This window comes from Euprymna scolopes, chromosome 19 (genome assembly GCF_053919585.1).
Source record: "Euprymna scolopes isolate OS-2025 chromosome 19, ASM5391958v1, whole genome shotgun sequence".
Taxonomy (NCBI): domain Eukaryota; kingdom Metazoa; phylum Mollusca; class Cephalopoda; order Sepiida; family Sepiolidae; genus Euprymna; species Euprymna scolopes.
Window position 1 is genome coordinate 138,627,478 of NC_136500.1, and position 25,000 is coordinate 138,652,477.

At 34.9% G+C, this 25,000-nt stretch overlaps 1 protein-coding gene across 1 annotated transcript in view; it reads left to right on the forward strand.

Annotated features, from left to right (window-relative positions):
* The first annotated feature begins 2,302 nt into the window (after positions 1–2,302).
* LOC145240376 (IgGFc-binding protein-like) overlaps positions 2,303–25,000 on the forward strand; it is a 101,927-nt gene continuing 79,229 nt past the window's right edge. Inside the window, exons 1-5 of the mRNA XM_080103957.1 lie at positions 2,303–2,473; positions 2,580–2,887; positions 9,858–10,129; positions 14,528–14,721; positions 18,765–18,822. Of these exons, the coding sequence (XP_079960083.1) occupies positions 2,303–2,473; positions 2,580–2,887; positions 9,858–10,129; positions 14,528–14,721; positions 18,765–18,822 (1,003 nt within the window). The remainder of the gene's footprint in view (positions 2,474–2,579; positions 2,888–9,857; positions 10,130–14,527; positions 14,722–18,764; positions 18,823–25,000) is intronic.

Here is a 25,000-nt window from a genome sequence, read left to right on the forward strand (position 1 = left end):
TGTGTGTATATGTGTGTGTGACTAGATATATTTCTACTTACTACTTTCGCTATCTATCTATCTACTTCTCTCTATATAAATATATATATATAAGGTAAAATTAAAAGCCAAGAACAATGCGAGATTTTTTTTTTATATAGAGTAAAATTAAATGCAAACAAAAGAAATAAAGTTCTTTTTTTTGTTGTTTGTTTTTTCTTTTTCACACAAATTTTAACTCTAAACAACAGTAATTTTTTTTTTCTGTTGTATTCAATGGTGATATAATACAACTCTAAACAACAGAAAAAAAAAATTACTGTTGTTTAGAGTTAAAATTTGTGTGAAAAAGAAAAAACAAACAACAAAAAAAAGAACTTTATTTCTTTTGTTTGCATTTAATTTTACTCTATATAAAAAAAAAAAATCTCGCATTGTTCTTGGCTTTTAATTTTACCTTATAATTTTCTTCAACAATGCTTCAAGCAAACTACAACCTACTTATATATATATATATATATATATATATATATATATAATAGACATATCTTTATTCATCATTTATTCTTACAAATAGAACATGCCGTTTATTAGCAATATGAGAGTTTCGAATATCACTCTATTTTTTTGGAATTTATTGAATTTCATTGCACCAATTTTCCCCGGCTAAAACCCAAATATAAAGTTTCGTATGTATTCAAATATCCTATATAATACTTTTCTGTGTCTGTACACCAAAAACTGACAGGAGTTTACTAGGCATTTTTTTTTTAAACAAGGCATATTTTCAATGATAAATCTTTGTATCGCATATTATTCTATCATTATTAACATTAATTTAATTGCATTAGATAATGTTTAATAATGAAGTAAAAATATACATTTTAATTATTGAATCTGATTCATATGAATATTTTGTTTTTAAAAATTCCCCGTTATATCTCTTTAATATACAATCATATTTCTTTCCCCACTATACAACATTCTTTTCTCAGTGAACGATGTATTTTAATTATCATTGTCACCCTAAACAAAGCACCGTGTAACATTAATGAAAGGGGCTAGTATTTGCGACCAAACTGACAGGGATACTGTGTAGGGAGTTGGGCAGCGAGAAATCTGTTCACATTACACTTGAACTTCTGTATGTCAGCACAGTCAGGGAAGGAGGGACCCGGGATAGAATTCTAAATTCTAGTAGTTCGAGGACAGAAGTTATTTAAGTAGAAACCTTAACGGCATCTAGGGATCTCTACAGTGTAGAGATGGGATTTGTCTGTTCATCGGTGTTATCAACGTCGTGGGGGGTACAAGGGTATTCAGTTCATCAGAACACAACCAATTAAAATACTTGTAAAACAGGCACAGAGATTCCACATTTAGGCGATGGCAGAAAGGTTGTAGTTTAATTGCTATTTCGGGACCTATCAGGTTGACGAGCCCCTTTTTAACCCTGTCTAAGAGCAATGGACGAATGTCAGATGCACCAGCCCAGTTGTAGCAACAATACTTCATTAAATTAAAATACTTGTAAAACAGGCACATAGATGCCACATTTAGGCGATGGCAGAAAGGTTCTTGAAGGTCGACTGAACACATGGAATAAATAACTACAACAGAAAAGTAAAGTAGGACAGATAAATTGAAAACAAGAAAGTATATACAAATATTTACATAGAGTCCATTGATATAGTCATGGGAAGGCCGTCCTTGGAGTAGGTTTCAGCTGGGTGGTCGTCGACTCTGGTTCTCGTGTCTCTCTCTGAGTTTCTTGTTGAGTCTCTCTTTGTGTCTCTCTCGTCTTTACGGAACCAACCATATTTATATGGCTGACACTCCACGTATGCTAATTAGGTAGAGCCTACCATAACAAATACAAAAGACGTATTTTCATTAATCACTATTTTTACAGAGAACATCTGCCGTTTTAGCGCGTATTATTCGATTGTTTTTAAAATTAATGTAATTGTTTTAGACAACATACACAAGTGACATTAATCGAAACGTTATGAAAATAATATCAGGCATAAGAATAATAGTCCGAGAAGTCCATTGTTACATTAAATTGCATTATATAAAGTTTTATAACAATATGTAAACATTTTTATTAATAATGTTTTCTGCATAGACAACTTGCTGATGTGGCGCATATCATTCGATTGTTGTTTTTTTTTAAATTAATGTAATTGTTTAGACTAAGTATAATAAAAAAAAATATGTAAGACATTTTTATTAATCATTCTTCCCTACAGAGAGAATCTGCCGTTGTAGCGCATACGGTGATCCGCATTATAAAACATTTGACGGACAAACGATCCACTTCATGGGAATTTGTAAATATACTTTGTCAGCCAGCACCAAATCCTCACCGGAAGCTTTCGCCGTTGAAGTTAAGAACGAACACCGAGGAAATAATCGCGCTTCTTATACTCGAATGGTCGATGTCAAACTAAATGATTTCATAATTCGACTACTAAAAGGAAACAGAGTACTTGTAAGTAAAAATATATATTTTAATTATTGAATTTGATTCATATGAATGTTTTGCTTTTAAAAATAAATGAAAGTCATTATGGGATTTAAATTTATTTTCATTGTAGATTAATGGTCTGAGATGGTCTTTACCGTTTGAAACCGATTCGGGATTAAATGTTAAATATTCTTGCGGTTGGATAACAGTTTCAACGAAATGGGGTCTGATAGTTCAATTTGACGGACGACACGTCGTTAAGGTAACAGTCCCGGGCCGGTTTGCTAATCTCTTGACTGGAATCTGTGGTGACTGCAATGGAAAGAAAGATGACTTCCGAACCAAAGAAGGCGAAGACGTATCAAAGAGTCGCAATAAATATTCATTGATTGGAATGAGTTACCAAGTCAAAGATGACAGCGACAGACCTACAAAAAAGTAAGAAAACAAAAGGGAGTATTTATTACTGGTTTCAAATGTTTTCATTTACTTATTAAGTACAGTAGAATACCGGAATACGGTGGCCCTAGGATACGTTTTTTTTTTCAGTTAACGATGTGGAATACGATGTTGTTCCGGCCCATGGTTACGGTATTTGCCCCGCCTTACCGTGTTATTTATAACATTATTTGATTATATACATGTGTATTATATACTGTGCTGTATTTCGTTACTAATTTTTCATGCCGTATTTCGGGGTTCTACTAGAGTGGCCATGGATATTCTGCTTATATTTCAATTTAACGAATACAAGCGACATTGTTTCATTTACGACTACGACGCTTGTATTACCGTCAAAACTTTTCAGTTTTATCTTCATCAGTTTAAATTTCAAACAAATAATTTTGTTTGTTATTGTTTAAGATGACAGCGGCAGATCTACAATAAAGCAAGAAAAACTAATTTTTTTCTGTTTGACTGTGTATACCAACTAATTTCCAAAATAAAATTAGGAAAAGTAAAGCGCAGACATTAGTTTGGCTAATCCTTACGTTCTCAGGCAGGAACCTGCTAGACTTCGTAGCCTTGTGGGAGATGCCCCACAACCTCTTTCCCACAGAATAGACGTTGTGAGTCTGTCTCTACTTTAACATTTATTATTTCCATGGCAACTGCTCGTCTGAGCTCTAATTTATGCCCCCTCCCTGGCTTGACTTTCACGAAAAACACTCGTCTTATTGAAACCATTATCAATTCTTTATCTGTGCTTAAACCTCAACTTGCATTGCATGAACAAACTTCTTTCTTAGAACTGCAAAACTGTGGTTCTAAGAAAATAGAATACAGTAGAATTGTCATCAAATCCAACAAGTCCTTAATAAACCGTCCCCTTAAAGTTCCCATCACTATCGATTACTACGATATTTTGCTATTGATTCCTGTACATTCATTAACCCTTATCCTCGAATGGCCCCTGGACTTTGATAAGTGGTAATTCCTTTGCAAAAAAAAACTCAAAGTTGAATTATGTAATTTTGTGAAGTTCGCGAATGTATACCAATGTGGTGGGTCTCCCGTTACTCGGGTCCAGAACTGACCTCTAACTTCTTCGGAAACTGTGGCTCGTGATGTCAAATCTACCGGGATATCTCCACATGAATTCTTAGCGTCTCGATGTTGAATTCTGCTGAAAATTCGACCTTCACCTGGCAAATTTCATTTACTTTTAATTTTCACACTTTTGCACCGATTTTCCCCGGCTAAAACCCAAATATAAAGTTTCGTAAGTATTCAAATATCCTATATAATACTTTTCTGTGTCTGTACACCAAAAAGTGACAGAGGAGTTTGGTAGGCAATTCTTTTAAACAAATATATGTAAAAAGTGCTTACTCTAACCTTTTTACGCAAATATTACGCAAGTATAAATAATGTAAACTGTCTGTATGAATATAATTACACGTAATAGTTTACTTAAGATGATGATCCCATGAGAAAAACGAAAAAATAATAGGGAATTAATGAAAATGAGCGTTTAAAAGCATATGCAAATTAGCTAGATCTTTTTTTGCAGAGGAATGCCATTCCACGACCATATATAACATAGTTGTATTTTTTTCAAATAAAAAGAAAAATGTTTTTAATATGAATATACATACACTAACAAATCCATAAGGGTACATATATATATCCCATAAATAACGGCGTTTTGAATATTTATATATATATATATATATATATATATATATATACTAGCATGGGTGCCCGGCGGTGCCCGGGTGTTTTGAGGTGTGTATTGAGCAAAAAAAAAAAAAGTGGTAGTAGGAAGGCAAACTCGAACCCGTACCGCGAAAGAGGAAAAGAACGGGAAAAAACGTGCCGTCTTTGCTGTTACGGCGACCGCCAAACCGGAAGTGACGTAGGTTTAAATTAAGGCTAGACAATCGTAAAGAGGGATGACTTTCGAAAATATCGGCGAAAAAAGCAACCCCTCCCTGTAGAAATTAATGTTTTTATACATTTTTTCGGTATTTGTCGTCTGAAGGGTCGAACTTCAAAACGATACTAATCTTGTGAAAATCCGTCGCCTTTGTCGAAAGTTTTTGGCAGACATGCAAACATACATACGTACATACATTTATATATTGGTTGCTCAAATTTTCGACCCAAACCGATTAAAAAGCTTGCCCTATCTCTAAATACTTTTTATGTAAAATTTTAAATGTTTAAATCAGAAATTGTCCTTAGTAATTTTGTAGAGACCGCAGAGGTCAATTTTTTTTTTAACTTTGACCCCTATTATGATCCCTTAAAAATTTTTTTGGCTCAAATCAAGTTATTAAGTTAGATCCATGTCCAAGGAACCTATATCTAAAATTTCAAGTGTTTAGACCCAAAATTGGCGGAGGAGTTCGGTAAAGTTCTCAAAGGTCAAATTGTTGAACTTTGACCCCTTAATAGCCAAATTTCTGGCCGAAAACAGATCACATCGATTTTTCCAAATCCAAGTACCCTGTATATCAAATTTCGAGTCTGTAGACTAAAGATTGACAGAGTTATTGCGTAGGGAAATGTACACAGACACACAGACACGTTCACTTTTATATATATACTAGCATGGGCGACTGGCGTTTCCCGGGTTTTTGGATGTGTATGCTGAGCAAAAAAAAAAAAAAAAGTGTTAGTAGGAAGGCAGGCTCGAATCCGTACCGCAAAGGAGGAAAAAAACCGGGTAAAACCTAACGTTTATGCTGTTACGACCACCGCCAAGTCGGAATCGACATTTTTTTTAAATTAAGGCTAGACAATCTACAGGAGAGGATAACTTTCAAAAATATCGACGAAAAAAGTGCCCCCCTGTATTTTAAAAAATTGAGTTTTTTGTTTTTGTTTTTTTTTTTTTTGCTCAGCATACACCACCAAACACCCGGGCAACGCCGGGCTGAAATGCTAGTATATTTATAAAAGTGAACGTGTCTGTCTGTGTGTCTGTGTGTGTACATTTCCCTACGCAATAACTCTGTCAATTTTAAGTCTACAGACTCGAAATTTGATATACAGCGTACTTCCAAGATTGTGACTCAGACCGTTGGCAAAAGGGATGGGCCTATCTATAGCGATGTGGCTTTTGTTATTTTGGTTTGTATATTTGTTTAACGCTGATGAATATCTCACTCGTATAAGAGTATTAAAAAAGCATATGCATAAAACTATATATGAAAATAAAAGTAAAAGGGCCGAAAAAATTGTACAATGAACCTTTTTGAGATGAGCATAAAATGAAGTGGTATATAATATAATAATAAACAATGAATTGATGAAGATCTCTAGACTAACATTATAAAAAATAAGGCTTAAACATTCTTCTAATTTTAATTCGTCGTGTTTTTAATAGTTTTTGTTGTTTCCTCATCAAACATGTAAGAAAGACTATTCTAATAACAACTCTCTGCCTTTCTCTCTTTTTTATCTATATCCATTCTTTCTCTTTCTCTCTTTCGCTTTCTCAGTTCCTTACCCTCTCTCTCTCTCACACACACACACTATATATATAATATATACTAGACTACCTGTGACCCGTTGGGTCAGTATGTTATATTAGCTTAAGTCTTCAAGTGTTCAAGTCTAACGTAAATAAGTTCTTGATGAGCCGTTCCATATAAGTTATCAAATTTACTGAATTTTCATTACTAATGATTACTATATTGTCCAATGTCTACTGTACACTCTTTAACCCTACTGTTCTATATTGTCTATATTGTCCAATTTCTACTGTACACTCTTTAACCCTTATACTTGAGTGGCCTCTTGGCCTTGATAATGTGGTGATGCCTGTGTAAAAAAAAACCTATGGAATTAATGTATGAGCGTCACACTTGTGACGTAAAGAAAATAATTTTTTTGTGACATGACAGAAACATTTCTACGAAAGTATATTAAAAATGAAAAAAAGAATATAGATAGATTTCTATGAGTCGTTCTGTTTATAATTGTTTATTTTTGAAAAAACAACTTTCAGTCATTGAATTATAAGTGGTTTGCCATACTTATAGGTAAATCTGCACTGTTCAAATTTTGATATATCGTTTAATTTAAACGCGAAAAAAAAAACAACTCTGATGCTGAAAACGTACACAGTAAAACAATACATTGTAAAATGCCCTTATGATTGTCAAAGGTTAAAGTAGATTTATGTGTAAGAAAATTGCATTAAAATAACTTAAATGCAATACGGAAATGAACGATGTAAAAAATGCAGAAAGTATTAACAAGCTTCTTTCTTAGAACTGCACGCCTGTGGAACTCTGTTCCGTCTGCCTGCTTCCCACCGGACTACAACTTATATGTCTTCAAGTCCAACGTTAACAAATTCCTAATGAACCACCCCCTTAAGTAAACACTTCATCAAATCTCCACACTAACGTAATGTACTTGCAATAACCCTTATCCCTGAGTGGCTTCTGGGCCTTGATAAGTGGTGATCACTGTGTAAAAAAAAATTATTTAGATAATCTAAACGCAAAAAAAACACAATTGGGACACTGAAAACGTACACAGTAAAACAATACTTTGTCAACGGGTCAAATTGTAATTTATATTTGTGTGAAAATTGTGATAGTATACTTGTAATACAGAATAGTTGCAAAACATCCTCACCCTTCCCATATTAAATAAGAATATCTAAATAATAACGTTAATATTTCAATGCGCAGGTCAAATTCTGCAAAAGTAGCGATTTGTGTTTATTTGTTTACGCTGCTATGGGTTTATGTTTATGTACACATACGCAACCGGAAGTCGTAAACCGGATGTTGGGTTACAACACTCGTTACAAGGTCATTTGAATGTTATAATTATATAGATAATAATAAATATCAAATATATACATATTATAATATGTAGTAATATTTAGTGATGTATGATGAGAAGTACTAAATACAAAAGATTAAGGCTCCTAAAATTCGTTTATAAACAAAATTCAGTTGGAAGTTACGCTTTTCTTGAGATTAAAGTTTCGGTCCTTAGTGCGCGCGACACTCAATATACAATAGCTGATGGAACGAGAAGATGCAATGCAACCCCCATCTGGGTTAAATGAATCGTTTCGTAACAAATTTCAAGTAGATTACTGTTGTGGGGTACAAATCACCCCTATTTGAGAACTAAGTGGAATCAACCAGTCCTACGAATACCACTGGTTTCAGAGACTAAACGTAGACATCCATACCATGTTTAACTGCATGCTGCGAACACGTTCCTCTCATACCACTTTAGTGGCTCCTGCATTCTTTATGATAAATACATATTATTTTATACTCTTTACACTACTTGTGATTTCTTTCATTTGTGACCCCTGGCACGGGTCTATAACAACTAGCTCATCCTCGTCGCCAGTTATTGTAGACCCGTGCTAGGGGTTAAAAATGAAAGAAACCACAAGTAGTGTAAAGGAGTGATTTGTACCTCACAACAATTACCGAGTTTGACTGAAAGATTTCCGAGTTCGACAAAAGACACCTGAAGAAAGTCGATGCATCAACCGAAACAGTAAGTAAAACTAACACTCAAGACGAAAACAGTAGTTCGAATAATCCAAATAATACGAATAATCCTTATCTAAGAAAATCAGAAATAAAATGCCACATCGTTCATTAATTGCTGAAATTATTAAAATAGACGTTAATTGAGTGAAGTGCATATTATTTCTTCGGACAACTGTTCTCATCTTAAATTTGATTTTCACAACGTTTCGGCCGATGTAACCTCCGACCTTCTTCAGGTGTATCTTGTCGAACTCGGGAATAGCGTGCTCTTGTTCCGTCAGCTATGACTGGATAGAGGTCCTTAGTTACGGCTGACGGAACAAAAGTAAATAAAGGGCTCCGCTCGAAATTCCGTCCAAATTCCCGAGTTTGACAGAAACACTCCCGAGTTCGACAAGATACACCTGCCGAAATCTTGTGAATCACGAGAACAGTAGTCCGATAAATCCAAATAATACGAGAATAACCGATCCTCATCTAAATTTCAGAAACATCATAATTGAATAAAATGTGGGTAATTGATTAAACACATTACTATGTTCATAAAATCATTTAGTTGGCTAAGTTTTATGGGTTTATTAAGGATAAAATTTAAAACAAATCGACTAAACTATTTGAAAATATGTCTGATTTTTTAAATGTAAGGTTAATAAACATCTTACTGCACCTCCCAACATTTGATAACCCTTAATCTTTGTAGTTCCGTAATTTACAGTGGCAATATAGCTTGCTTGGGTGGACAAAAGTCAATAATACTTCAATGCTTTTTATCAAATGTTTTTTTGTTGGTTTTTGTTGGTTTTTTAGCTTTTTTTGTTTTTTTTTTTGTTTTTGGGTTTTTTTTATTTTTATTTTTTTTATTTTTTTTTGTTTTGTTTTTTTGGGGTTTTTTTGTTTTGTTTTTTGTTGTTGTTTTTTTTTTGCTTTTTTTGTTTTTTGTTTTTTTTAATTTATTTTTTTATTTCTTTTTGTTTTTGTTTTGTTTTTTTTGGGGGGGTTGCTTTTTGTCTTTTGCTAGCGTTTTAAAACTTCGCATATTCCGAAGGTTAACGTAAACGCTCGGAACATCGGCAAAATACATGGAAAAATGGGTCATTCTCTACATAAGTACCAAAAAAAATGAGTATAAAAAGGAATGTAAAAAGAATAAATGAAGAATACGAATCTTCACGAAAACATATTCTACTAATCATTGCATTATGAAATATAAAAACAAAATTCATTAAATTGGTATTAGTTTATATTGAGCTGTTAAATAAAAAAAAACCTAATATTTAGATCGATGAGATTAAGGAAAACATTTCAATACGATAAATGATACAATTATTTAAAACTATTTTTGATATTTTATTTAAAATCAATTTTCATCTTACAATAGGTTTTTTTTTATCACATGTAATTGTTTTTCTCATTTTTTCTTGCAGATGTGACGTAACTGATGTAGAAACGAAATGCAAAGCAAAAGAAGTCAGAAAATGTGATGTGATTATAAAGCATGAAATCTTCAAGACTTGTCGAGAGAAACTTGAAACGTGGATCGTCAAAGAATATTTCGAATCGTGTCAAATTGACGTTTGCATTTATCGCAAGAATCGCAAACTCTTCAAAGCAGTCTTCTGTGCCGCCATTGAAGGATTCGCTGTTGAATGTGCAAAAGTTGGAATCAACGTCGACTGGAGACAAGTAACGAAATGCCGTAAGTAACGAAGCCATCATTACGTTTCGAATACTTTTTTCGTCTTAAGAATATTGCGCTTGAAATCTTTGGGATTTTGTCAACGATAGTGACAATTTAATAGGTTTTCTCTAATTAGAAATTTATAATTTCAAAGCTGTGACACTTGTACTTCTAATTTCTTAACCAGAAATAATAATAATAATAATAATAATAATTATTATTATTATTATTATTATTATTATTATTATTATTATTATTATTATTATTATCTGGCTAAGAGTACTGAAGCTTTTGTTTAAGCAGCACACGAGCAGGCATTTGGAACACGATTATTCAAAAAAGTGGTTCTAGGAGAGGTAGTTGCTGCTGAACGTCGGATTTGTGGTAAGACCTCAGAGTCAATTGCGCACCTTGCAGCAGGGTGTAGTGGACTGGCCCAAAGAGAGTACCGCAAAAGACACGATCGCATGGGATCCCGGATATATTGAGAGGTGTGTAAGAGGTTTGGGGTGAAGTGTGCTGGAAAATGGTTTGAGGAGGTGCCTGATGAAGTGAGAACAAGTGAGGATGGCAAGGTAGAGGTATGGTGGGACAAAAGTGTCATAACGATAAAGCAATTGGAACTTAATCGTCCGGATTTGGTCGTCATTAACAAGGTCTAAAAAAACTGGCAGATTGTAGACTTTTCAGTACCCTGGGACAGGAATGTGAGAGAGAAGGAGAATGAGAAGTGGAGCAATTATGCTCCATTGGCCTTGGAGATAAGGCGTATACACGTTGTTAAAACACAAATAATCCCAGTTCTAGTTGGTACCCTAGGAGTAGTATGATGTCGTCTGGAAGGACAATTGAAAAAACTACAAATCCCCGATGTTTTAGGCGACCTTCAGACCTCTGCAATTGTAGGTACCACCAACATCCTTAGGAAAACCCCTGATCTTTGAAGTTCCTGATTCGAAGCCGGGATTGAGGGAAATCCTCTGGAAATGAATCCCATCCCTTTCCTGGGGGACGTTGATAAACGAAATCAGAATTATTATTATTATTATTATTATTATTATTATTATTATTGGCTCACAAAGAGCTCTCACACAGGTCATCAAAGATCTCCCATTGAAAACAACCTGTGATGTTTCCTGGAAGCTGAGTGACAACAAGTCTCCCCAGATTTCCATTACTCTCCACCTCTTTCGATAACATTTGTAAATAAATTTGTTATCATTTTTATTATTATTATTATTATTATTATTATTATTATTATTATTATTATTATTATTATTATTGGTGTTGTTGTTGTTGTTGTTGTTGTTAAGTTCGTTAACTTCACCGTGTTGTTCCGTTTTAAACCGTTTTTTTTTCACTCAAAAGCAGGCTTTTACACCAAAGCTAGTGAGCATAGTCAAAGAGTCAATTAGATGGAAAAAACCTGGCGTAGGATGTTTGCTGTGCCAAACAGAACTAACTTCTGGGGTACGGTGGTGTTGTACTTGATTCCCAAAGAGTTTAACTCTCTTTCAAGACCATCGGTAATTGATCCAAGAGCACCTATGATGATTGGCACGATGGAAATTTTCTTATCCCACAATCTAGCAATCCCCACCCTCAGTTTCTGGTAATTCCGTAGTTCCTCATTCTTTTTGGTTGCTGAGTTGATGTCGTTTGGGCAAACCACATCAATAATTTAGCATTCATTGGTATTTTTATTCACAAATACAATATCCGGTTTACTTTCGGTCACACTGAACCAAGGAATCCCAGAGATTCTTAATGTCCTCCTTTTCTACTACCGCTTCCGGTGCTGTTGTCCATCACTTGGATTCAAAACTTTTGGCACAAACTCCAATGCACATACATTATTATTATTATTATTATTATTATTATTATTATTATTATTATTTTGTTGTTGTTGTTGTTGTTGTTGTTGTTGTTATTTTTATTATTATTGTTGTTATCTAAATATTAATTTACTCTTTGGATTAAGGTTGGTGCAAAAATAATGTTTTTTTTTTTACGTTCAATTTATATATAAAAACATTATTTTTGCACGAACCTAATATTTCATATGACTGTGAATATTAATTCGAAGAGTTTGAGAAAGAGACTAAAGGTCTTACCTTAAAGTTTCAGCTATTGTTTTAGAAGGAAGGAAGCTAGGTCTAAGGGAGGAAAGCTTATTCAGGTCCAAGGAGAGGGAAAAGCTCGTTTAGGTCCAAAGGGGGGAAGCTTGTTCGGGTCAAAGGGGGAAAGATCGTTCAGTTCCAAGAGAGGAAAGGTCGTTCAGGTCCAAGGAGGGGAGCTTTTTTAAGTCCAAGGGGAGAAAGCTCGTTCGGGTTCAAGAAGGAAAGCTTATTCAGGTCCACCGAAACAAACAGGATTGAATGTTACCATCCATTTACATCTCAATTCCACTACAGACTGAAGGTCTTCCCTTTCAGTTTCAGCTATTGTTTTAAAAGTTTAAAACTTCTTCTCGTCTTTTATATTTTAGAATGTATTAGTGTTACGTTGTCGCATGATAACTGAGCGTTTGTTGTATATTGGTTGAAATTGGAATGGAGATGATATATTAAAACGTGTCTTTTTATAAAAGATTGTGTGTTTGATTATCTTACCAGAGTTAATGTCGTTGTGTGTGTGTTCGTCTAGTGATTTTCTATTACATATGTTCATATGCTGTTAAGTGTGAACATGTGCGTGATATGTCATTTGAACATACCTTCTGCCATTTTGTTGGTCCATCTGGAAATTCTCGTCTGGGAGGGAGTCTTGATACCGGTTTTTGGAAACGAAGATTTATTTCACACCAAGACAAGAAATTGGTTCTATAGTTTATTTCACTTTCCCAGATGTCTTGCAGAAGGTGGAAAGTGAACTTGGCCTGTGTTTTTTTATTCTTCTATGTCTTATTTCTACCACGTCAGCGTTCGTTTCCCCCACCAGCGAAGGGGGGGTGAGACAACGGCGAAGCCGTCCGTTCGGTTCTAAGTCCAAATCAAATCTCCTCGATTCAGCTAACCTTATCACATGACTCACACGCAATCAAATCAGCTGATCTTGACTTCTGGTCAACGTGTCTACACTATAACTCACACATCTCTCTCTCCCTCTCTCTCTCTCTCTCTCTCTCTCTCTCTCAATTCTCTAACATTAGATATGGATTTATAAGTTGCATCGTTCAGATTATTGAAATAAATCAACATTCAAATTAAGAATTTGATATTTCTGAACAACATAAGCGTTTCCGTGAGAAGTGAGTGTTGTCAGAAATGTATAAATTAATCAAAGACCAAAGCGAACTGGATATGGTAGATTAGGTCTATTCTTATATAATGCACTGGATATTTGAACACTCTTAAAATGAAGCACAACTGAGCCACCGGTCAGAGGGGTTTTCTTCGATCAAACGTAACAGGTATTGTAGGTCACCTAAGTATTCGTCCAGAGTTCCACCAGGGCGAAAACAACGAGAGTCAAACTTGCCAAATGCAGAAAAAAAGGTCTGGAGCAAAAGCCAGGAGGAGGGTTTGTTTTACCTGCTTTAAATTCTTCCTCTGGTCACAGGTAAATCGTCAGTAAACTGACAGAGCACAGCCTCTCAGTCTGAATGGTAGAACACGCTCAAAGTTGTCAACAGCATACATTTAACACATGAACTCTAATCGTTCCAGCTGCTCGGACACTGTGTGATCGGGAATCATCCGAATGCCAAATGATTTGCTTTCCATTTGCTTTTGATTGTTATTTAACAGGAAGTTATCTTGTTCTGCAAAATTGCGACTGATCGTAACGTCTCCATCCACACAAGACCTAACGAAGAACTGCTCTATTTTCCTCCAAACCGGGTTCTTTTATCCGTTAAACATCACTCAGTCACGTGGGCTTATCATATTCTTTACGTCTTCTTGCATAAAATTAGGTACACTTTTTGCGTTTTCTCTTTTTTTCTTCTTTCCATGTGCGAGTGGCAGGAAGAACACACCCTTTGTTTTGTTTTGTTTTTTGTTGTTTTTTTTTGCGGTAAGCCTATTTGTGGCATTATTACAACAATAACATAAAACTACCAAAATCACAGCGTAGTATCTGTTCTGAACTTCACTTCGTCTTTTCTGTCCGTGGTCGGTGGAGAATAAATTCTTCATGATTTAGAGAAACCCTTTTAGGGAAGCTAGATTTTCCCCATATAAAAAAACTGACCTTGTGTTTAACTCTGCCCTCGTGGAGAAGAAAATAAATAGGAACAATACCATAAAACAAAACTATAAAAGAACGAAAAAGTATTGGAATTCTAAAGAAACGTAACTCCGAAAATAAAAAAAAATATTTTTATGATAAAACAAAAGGACATTGCGTTATGTAATATTTGCTTTTAATTTTAATTTCTTTAATGTTCTCTATGTCTCCATTAATGTATTTCAGAGACTAAATGTCCTCCAAGACAAATATACAAAGTCGCTACGCCGATTTGTCAGCCATCTTGTCGTGAACCACATCCGGAATGTGAGGAACTTATTGACGGCTGTGTCTGTCAGAAAGGATATGTCCTCAGCGGAAAGAATTGTGTCCTGAAGTCAAAATGTGGCTGTTTCTACAAGAATTCAAGATACATGGAAGTGAGTATTTATATCAATGAATTTCTATGACAATTCTCGTATTTTTTATTCACTTTCATGCCGTCTAAATACAGCACTTAATTCTTGTCTTCTATAGATTGTTCGTTTTATTTTATTTACGTTTTATTAGAATAGAATTGCAATCTATTTTGATCTGTTTTTATTCAATTTAATATGAAGCATAGTTCATAAATATTTACTACGATATTTTGTTTTAGATGTGATTTTTATCTTATATATATTAGTAACCTTATCTATATGTGTGTGCAGAAATGTCTCTGCCAAACTACTCCGTCAAATTTTCGTTTATAGACTTGAATCCTAATATATATATGTATTTATGTATATGTATATATAGCACGGAACCCAAAATGGCTGATATGTAGCAACGTGGGGATAGAGATTCCTTTTCCTCAAACGAACGCACCAGGTTTATCATGTACAAAATTATCTCTTTGTTGGTAACATTGAATGGAAATCACATCTGACGAGTTAGTGAGAACGGAGATTTTTATGAAAACATAAAATCATAAAAGTACTATCCCATTAACGAAACGGCTGTATTGAAGAGATCCAGGATGAAATAAACAAGAGTTATTAGAAAGAAAATATGTAAGTCTTTGAATTTCAGCAAAGTTTTGTGCGATATATATATATATATATATATATATGGGGGTTCGGGCCAATGGAAAAAAATTCGATTTGTTTTTAGCCGATAAGGGGTCATATTTGAAGAATTGGAACATGGCATCAACCGCGGGAACAAGCAGGTTTCAGAACAGGTTACTCTACCATCGACCATATCCAAGCTGTCAATCAACTGCAAGAGAAAGCCACTGAATACAAGATTTCACTGTACTTTGCGTTTGTGGATTACGAAAAAGCTGTCAACTGTATACGAGTCTGATCTGCTGTGAACCAAGGAGTTGACCCAACATACATCATCTTGCTGAAAGACCTGTATAGTGGGGCTACCTCTACTTTAAAGCTCCATCGTGACCGCAACAAGTTCAAGCTGGAGAGAAGAGCAAGACAAAGTGACAACATCTTGCTAAAAATGTTCATAGCCTGTCTTCAGGGTGCGATAATCAGTCGAATTAAGTAGGACGGTAGGGGAGTCAACATCAATGGCGAACACGTGTCACATCTCATCTTCGCTGATGATATAGCACTGATGGCAATTAAATGACATTCTAAACGACATCTATTTATATAAAAGCGAAAATGTATGTATGTATGCATGTGGGTTCGCTTTTTCTGTATGTCTACAAAAGGCTTTTTTCAGAGAAGGGGTCGGTCGGTTCACAACTTTTTAAAACTTTTTATATCACATATAAATCGTAATATCTCACAGTTAACAACGAAGCTCGCCTGTCTATTTAATTTGCTCGATTTCGGGAAGATAAATAGTCAACATTTGTCGCTCGTCGCATATGGGTTAGCCTTTTTCCTATAACATCTTGGGAAAATAAAAATTAAAAAAGCGTTCCGCAGTAAATGAAATACTATCCCGCGGTCAAACTTGACCTCATTAACTCATTAAAATGGGCACCTGCCAAATCCAAGTAATTAAATAAATTCAAACGTGTTTCCGTTAGCATTTCGTGATGGAGCAATGGTTAACGTCGCACTTTTTTTTCACACTTTAATTTACAACTTTGCCTCAACGGTTCGGGTTCGATCCTCATACTTACTTTTTTTAATCCCCCCACCCCCGGAGTTTCCACACACACCTCCAAACACCCGGGCAACGCCGGGTATCCCTCACTAGTCCACTCTAAGAGGCAACCCGTTGGCCTCAATATGCATCTTGGGAAGATCAAGTTGATGTTAAACCAGCACGTTTCTGAGTCGCCGATAATTGTGAATGGAAAGACCAAGTTGAAAGCTACATCTACTTGGGAAAGAAAATTACGAAAGATAGACATGTTCTTCCTGAGATAAAGAGACGGATAGCATTGAGATAGGCAGCTTTTGGGAAAGTGGAGAATATCATGAGAAGTTGAAAAACAAATATGTCAATCAAATGGAAAATCTTTAATGAATATGTACTACCTGTGATGATCTACGGTAGTGAAACATGGGCCCAGACAACTCGCCAAAGTGAAATCGTGGCAATAGCACAAAGAAAGATGGAGAGGTTAATGTATGGCATTACTCTACAAGACAGAAGGACAAACATCTGAATCCGCCAACAAACAAGAGTTATTGGCATCAATACTGCCATCAAAATATCCAAACACAGATGGGCAGTGCACCTAGCCAGACAGCATGACAACAGATGGTCCATCAGGACAACTGAATGGACACCTTGTGAACATAAGAGGCCAACTGGAAGACCAAGGGCGAGAAAGAGGGACGAGCTGATAAAACACATGCGTCCCACATGGAAGCGGATAGCTCGGGACAGAGATAGATGGCTAAAGTCCAGGGAGGGGTTCCTCATTGAGTGATGAAACATTTGTTGATATTGATTCAAATTTCATGAATCCAAGTGTAAGTATATTGAAATATCACAATGTTGTAAGCCTTATATAAGTTGCAAATGCTAAAAGCAGTCATGTGTGACATTCATAGTAATACACGTTATCAAAGGCCACTCAAGGATAAGATTTAATGAGTGCATCGTGGTCACTGAGACAACTTTGTAATCATTCGTGATGGAAATTGGGTAGAATTTGATTAAATAAGGGGGCATCTCAACAAGAACTTGTTTACATTGAACTTGAAGACAACCAATTATTTGACTTTATTTATTTATTTATTTATTTATTACTATTACACGCAATTCAGGATTTTAACAAACATCTGGATCCGCCAACAAACAAGAGTTATTGGCATCAATACTGCCATCAAAACATCCAAACACAGCTCCATCATGATCGCAACAATTTGTAAAAAAAATTAACAGATAAAATAATTAGCTCATGTAACGAAGCGGTGCACTCTTATTGTAACGCAGTGTCGACAAACAAGAAAATCAACAGCAGTCGTAGGATAGCTGACTAGCGAAAATACTAGCAGCAGACGGGTTTTTTGCAAATTAGCAAATGTGTGCGAGCTTGCGTGACAAGAATTTGGGAGAAAAATACACCACATGGTACAGAGGATAAGCAATTTGGGCACCGGGTAAGATGGACGTATGAAAACGAGAGCAAGAAAGCGCTAGCTGTGGCCGGCATGAAGTGGCGAGAACGGAGACTTTTAAAATGCACATGTTATGAAGCAGAGCGTTGTAAAATACGTGTGTGCGAAAAGATTTTGGAAAGATAATGAAATTCGTTTTGGAAGCACCATGAATAAATGGTTTTCTATTTATACTTAAAAAATATGCCGAGTTGGATTTTGTTTGTTTGTTTGTTTGCGACTGTACCAGACAACGTGTGAGTCCTAGATGTTTGATATGTAGCGATACAGTTAAAGTGGAAGGGACACGTTACACTTATAATTGATACACAGGTTAGCTTGTAATTTTAAAAGTACCTTAATATTATTATAATATTTATTATTATTATTATTTATTGTGTTTTTGGAAACGATCAGGGGGAAAATATGAAAATGGGTTCAGGTAGAAAGAATATATTCTACAACAAAGTGAGTACAATGTGAAACTAAAATATACCTTCTTGATCTTCTAGCTAGGATCCAAGTGTATTATCTATTTTGTGTAAATATCGTATAATGATATCATGCGGTCTTCGTTCGCACCGGACGTTCATACAATGGAAATACGTCACAGACTCTTATAAAGATATTGGAGATAAACCGTAATAACCAGATATACTCTGACACTACATTAACCAGATTACTTAGATAAATACTTTTACAGTTTTAACAAAAGGGCTACAATAATATCGCGGGGTCTCCATTCACGCCGAACGTTCACAGAATGCCAAGCAGCAATGTATTGCATATGCCGTCGTGGAATTTCCACAGGTCCTGCTAGTCTAATATAATTTTTTTATTCTGATTATTATTTATTTTAATCGCTGTTCATATTTAATTCAAGAAGCGTTTTTTTTTTTTTTTTAATTCTATAACAGGCTTATGAAGAATTCATAGACGAAGGATGCAAACAGAAATTGATTTGCAAACCTGGCGGTAAAATCGACAGTGAAATTTTATTTCCCTGCAATCCGAACGGAAGGTGTTTGCTTCAAAATGGAAAATTCGTCTGTGTTTGTAAAAACGGATTCAAATTGCATAAAGGAAAATGCATTTCAACAGGTATTTTTTATACATATTTTTTTTTACTAACAATATTTGTTTTCATTGAATGAAATGTTTCTCGGCGTTGTCTACCTATTTTATTTCATATCCAGAGTATTGTAGCGGATATGATTATACAACATTTAAATACACGCCATTGATATACGAATAATGTAACAGAGCACGCATGCGTGCGTGAGCAAATATCAGCAGCAGATGTCGGATAGCTGGCTTGCGAAGATACTAGCAGCAGTAGCCAAAAAAAAAACACATATGCCAAGTAGGAAGTATACGCGGGGTTGTGTGACAAAGAATACAAAAAAAAAGGGCACAACATGGTCGAGAGAAGAAAAACACGCAACGAGGAAGATGACATGTAAAGTCGAAAGCGAGAAATGGTTGGCTAATGCCAAGTTCGAGGGAAGAAGTAAAGTGTAAACCGAACGAGATGGGCGCTGTGGCCCTGTGATGGCGGCAACAGACTTTTAAGCTGGTGTTGAGACGGCAGAGTTTTGTTAATCTTATGGAAGACGAAATGAACAGTTAGAAAAAAAACAAGACGTAAGTATTGTTTAGAAAGTAATGGCAGTAAATGTATTTTGCTACAACAAAACGAAGTCGAATTTATTAATTTGTGTTTGTTTCTGCGATGTCTTTATTTATTATTATTTATTTATTATTACTTATTTATTACTGCTAAAGGTTTCTGTTACTAATCGTTTACTTTTACTTCTTGTTACGAGTACTTTTACGTTTCGTTTACGTTTATCAATGTTCTTGCATATACGGTGTGTATGCTCTTACGTATGTTACGTGTAGTTCACTGTTATGTGTGTATGTTCTGATCCTTACACCGTTTCTTACCTTGGAAGGTTTCCGAGATGTGTATGCGCAATGTAATGTGAACATACCCGCTTGCCTTGGCCAGCGGATGATATCTTCTGGTCGCTGGTCTGCTATTGCGTTGGGGAGTGGTCGCTGCAGACAGATTCATTAATGAACAAGATGGACTGAAGCTTCAATCTTCTATTCAAGGCAAGCCTATCATCTCGGACCCTGATTGTCGGGAGGGACCCAATTTGCCGCCTGCTTTATCTACTGCCTATACCAACTCTGCCCCATGTGGTCGTAAACCGGAAGCCTACGACCACAATCCTGCGTCACCCCTAATATCTATGTTGTTAAAGGTGACTTGGTCTGATGCCTGCCAAACCTAACCTTGTCTGACCCTGCTAAATCGCTGATGGGAAACAAAATATGCTTATATAAGTTACTATTTCTAAAACTACATATATAGCATTTAATCTGGGATTCCCAATACTACATGATAACGTCTCATGTAAAGGTAAATTAAAAGGAAAATACAAAAATATTGAAGTTTAAGCATAATAAGAATAGGATTCGAAATAGAAAATTCATGATAAAGAAGTGGCAAATGGGAATAATGGGAAAGGTTGTGAGGAGGGCACAGTAAGAGCGACGCCTATTAATATCTATGCATTAAAGAAACTCATATCATCTCTTAAACAATAGATCAGTAAAACGGAATACATGCGTAAAACAAAACAAAGACGATACTGTACTAAGAATCTGGATGAAAAGAATACGTACCAGGGACGTTCAATAAGTTTCCAAACAATTCCTATAGGAACTTTTATTGATAGTACACACATGAAACTCTAGTCCCCTTTGAGGTAATGTCCTTCGGTTGAACTTCACTTGTTGTTTCATTCCAACAACTTATGGAAAGCCACGTGGAAGTTCTTTTTGTGGAAGAGTACGATATCCCTCGCCACAGCCGTTTTTATATTCCTTAATTGTCTCATAATGATAACCTGTAAGGTTTTTCTTGGGCTTAAAGAATGATCAAAAGTCACAAGGGGCAAGGTCTTGACGATAGGGAGGGTGAGGAACTGTCTTGGTGCCTATCTTGGTCAAATAGTCTGTGATAAAGATTGAGTTGTGGATTGGAGTTGTGGTTCATTCGCGCAAATCTCCTTCATCTTCAGCGAATAATTGTGTGTACAGTTCCAACACTGACATCAAACTGTGCATTTATTGCCTCTATAGACACGTGACGGTTCTTATCCAGGAAATTTTTTATTTGATCAATCAATTCTGGTGTTCTGACTTGCTTACTACTATCACACCTCTCACCATACCTCACAGACTCCCTGCCTTCCTTGAATCTCTTATGCCACTCAAAAACTAGTGCTCGAATCGAGCAAGATGGTTCAAAAACAGTCTGAAGCATCCCATATGATTTTTATGGCATTTTTCCAAGTTTAAAACATAATTTTATTGCATATCCTTCTTCTAAAGTATTCTCACGTCCAGATTGTATTTTTAAAATTCAGCAGCTGTGACAATCATGCTTTAGTAGTGTGTATTCCAATTCCTTCTGGAGCTGTTCAGTTGAATCTAAAATCATACACATTGATCAGTCATATACTGAATTTTCAAGAGTTTACGACTATTTTAAATGCCTATAGGAAAACGTCTGAAAAATTATTGAAGACACCTCGTATTGCAGCAGCATTTCTAGTTAGATACTCTAGAACCTTCATAAAATAGTACACTAAGATGTCTACGCTAAAGAACTAGAAAATTAATGACAATGAACATCAACTATTAATTTATTTATTGCAGGAGTTTTATCCTCATCTTTCTTAGTTGTGGTTTCACAACGTTTCGACCAACTATTCCTCTGGCCTTCGTCTGGTGGTAACCGCGATCGGATAGGAACCCCAAATCTCCTAACTGCATCCTTAGTAATTACTGCCTTCCATAGTTGTTGTCGTTTCACCACGTTTTTTGGCCAAGTAACCTTCTGGCCGGCTTTGGGTAGGATTGAAACCGCTATCTTCAGACAATGCTAACCTGGAATTAAAAAAAGATGAGGATAATAGTCCGCAATAAAAAATTAATAAATAATACTAATCTCAATAATGAATTCCAATTAAATAATATAAATACCGATTGACGATGTAAAACGAAAATGATTTTAAAAAATAGTGTGTAATAAAGACAACGATAAAATGACGAGACAAATATGAACCCCAAAATAGAGAAAGTCTGATTATAACGGGCAGCAGATGAACAGATTAGAAAGCAACTAAACGAGAAATAAAAAAGAGGGAGGGGCAAAATAGAAAATAAAACAATTGCATGGATTACAGATCGATGATCGAAATAGCGCGTTAAATAAATGGACATATGAGTTACTGTTCCTGTATATTAATTACTAGCATTTAAACACGGCGTTGTCCGGATGTTTGGAGGTATATGTTGAGCAACAAAAAAAAAAGCGGTGAATTTTTTTTAACTTTGACCCCTATTATGACCCCTTAAACTTTGTTTTGAGCTCAAATCAAGTTATTAAGTTAGATCCATGTCCAAGGAATCTATATCTAAAATCTCAAGTGTCTAGACCCAAAATTGTCGTAGGAGATTAGTAAAGCTCCCAAAAGTCAAATCGTTGAACTTTGACCCCTTAACAGCCTAATTTCTGGCCGAAAACCAATCACAAAGATTTCCCCAAATCTCAATACCCTGTATATCAAATTTCGAGTCTGTAGACTAAAAATTGACAGAGTTATTGCGTAAGGAAATGTATACACACACGCAGACACCCACAGAAACATACACACAGACACGTTCACTTTTATATATATATATACTAGCATTTCAGCCCGGCGTTGGCCGGGTGTTTGGATGTGTATGTTGAACAAAAAAAACGGTCAATTCCTTTAACTTTGAACCCTATTATGACCCCTTAAACTTTATTGTTTTGGGCTCAAATCCAGTTATTAAGTTAGATCCATGTCCAAGGAATCTATATCTAAAATTTCAAGTGTGTAGACCAAAAATTGTCGGAGAAGTTTGGTAGAGTTCTCAAAAGTCAAATCGTTGAACATTGACCCCTTAACAGCCTGTTTTCTGGCCGAAAACCGATCACAAAGATTTTCCCAAATCTCAGTACCCTGTATATCAAATTTCGAGTCTGTAGACTAAAAATTGACAGAGTTATTGCGTAGGAAAATGTACATACACAGGCACACAGACAAACAGACACGTTCACTTATATATATATATATATATATATATATATATATATATATATATATATATATATATCAATTTTTAGTTTTCTTTTTACACCATCATTTGCAATTTTTAATTTAAATTCATTTGCTAATAAGCAAAATTCATAATACATCTATTTTTTCTAATAACATTTCATCTGATGAGATGAGCCATTCATTTAAAATCTATGAGTTAAGGAAAATACTTTAATAATTTTCTGTACTTTTTTGCTAAACATTAAATTTTGTTGTTATTATACATAATTTAACTCTGAATTTCTATCTATATATTAAAAGTATTGTGTGTGTGTTATTTATTTTATATGTCACACTTACATCCGAGTGACTGTCGTTTAATTGTTATAGACTTCCATTTCTTGTCATAAATAATTTTACCAAGAATTCTTCAGTTTTGTTTTCGGTTTTGATTAGAGCTGATGGCAATTAAGTTATGTTTGTTGTTCATAAATAATTTTACCAAGAATTCTTTATAATTTGGGTTTCGTTTTCAATTATAACTGAAGGAACTCAAGTTATATATATATATATATATATATATATATATATATATATATATATATATATATATATATATATATATATATATATATTATAAGTTTTCATTTCGGTTTCGATTCAAGCTGATGCACTCAAAACATATAGAGAGAGATTCGGCCATTCGAATCTCGCTAGATTCAGCCACTCTGATGAGTCGTAGACGACGAAATATGTGTCAGTGGATAATTATATTTAAAAAAATAATATATATGCCGCTCCCCATTTAGGTCGAAGGGAAAATTATTTCCAACACGCATTTAGGTAAAAATGGACTTTCATATAAATAATTGAATTCATTCAAGAACTTATCGCTAACAAAAACAAATATATATATATATATATATATATATATATATATATATATATATATATATATATATATATACACACTCATGAGCTAAAAAAAATGGGACAAGAGTGAAAGGAGGGAGTAATCGATTTTTCAATATTTTTCCATGAATTTTTGTAAATTTTAACTGAAAATTTCTAGCATATAAGTGAAAAAATTAATCCTAAAAAAGGTAAGACCGCATCTTTGCAAGGATATAAAAAACAAAATTACAGGATTAACGCAGTCCAAAATGACTTACAAGCAGATTTTTGATGTTTTAAGAAAAGAAAATATTTAAAACTTCTTTTTCTTCAGTGAAGCGAATTGGTTAAAGGTTTGAAGTCGAACGCTTGGTAAAAGGGAAATCTGGATCTGGTCGCCGTAGAGCATCCACTTTGAAGGACGATCACAGACTTAAATTAACTGTTTTGAAGGATTGAAAGAAAATTTATGTGGATCATAGCAAAGAATCCAAAACAGGGGCTGGAAATTCTCTTTCTAGATATACAATATTTCGACGAATGAAGGAAATGGGATTTTCCTCTAAAATTTGCGCAAAGAAGTCATTTTTATCTAGGAAGAACATCAATGATAGAAAAGATTTTCCTCGTGTTATGGCAAGAGGAACGTTTTCTGGTCAGATAAATCAAGATTTTGACTTGTTATTGATGCTCCCGATGCTCCCAAACGGTGCAATCGAAGAACTGGAGAAAGATTTTTGCCAAGTTGCATGAAAACTACAGTAAAACACGGGAATGGAGGGATAATGATATGGGGAACTTTTACTGCAGCAGGAGTTGGGGAACTTATTAGATGTGAAAAGTCAATCAATGCAAAGGAATATATTCGAATATTAGAAACAGAACTGTTACTAAGTATCCAGAAGCTGAGAATATCCTAGAACATTATTTTTCAACATGATAATGCCCCTGCACACACTGGTAAAGTTACAGAAAAATGTTTTTCTAATAATTCAATCGATGTGATATTTTGGCCGGGTCAAAGCCACGATTTAAACCCAATCGAGAATATTTGGTCCATTATATCTCGCGTACTGGCTGGAAGAACTTTTCTGAATAATGACAAACTGTGGGAT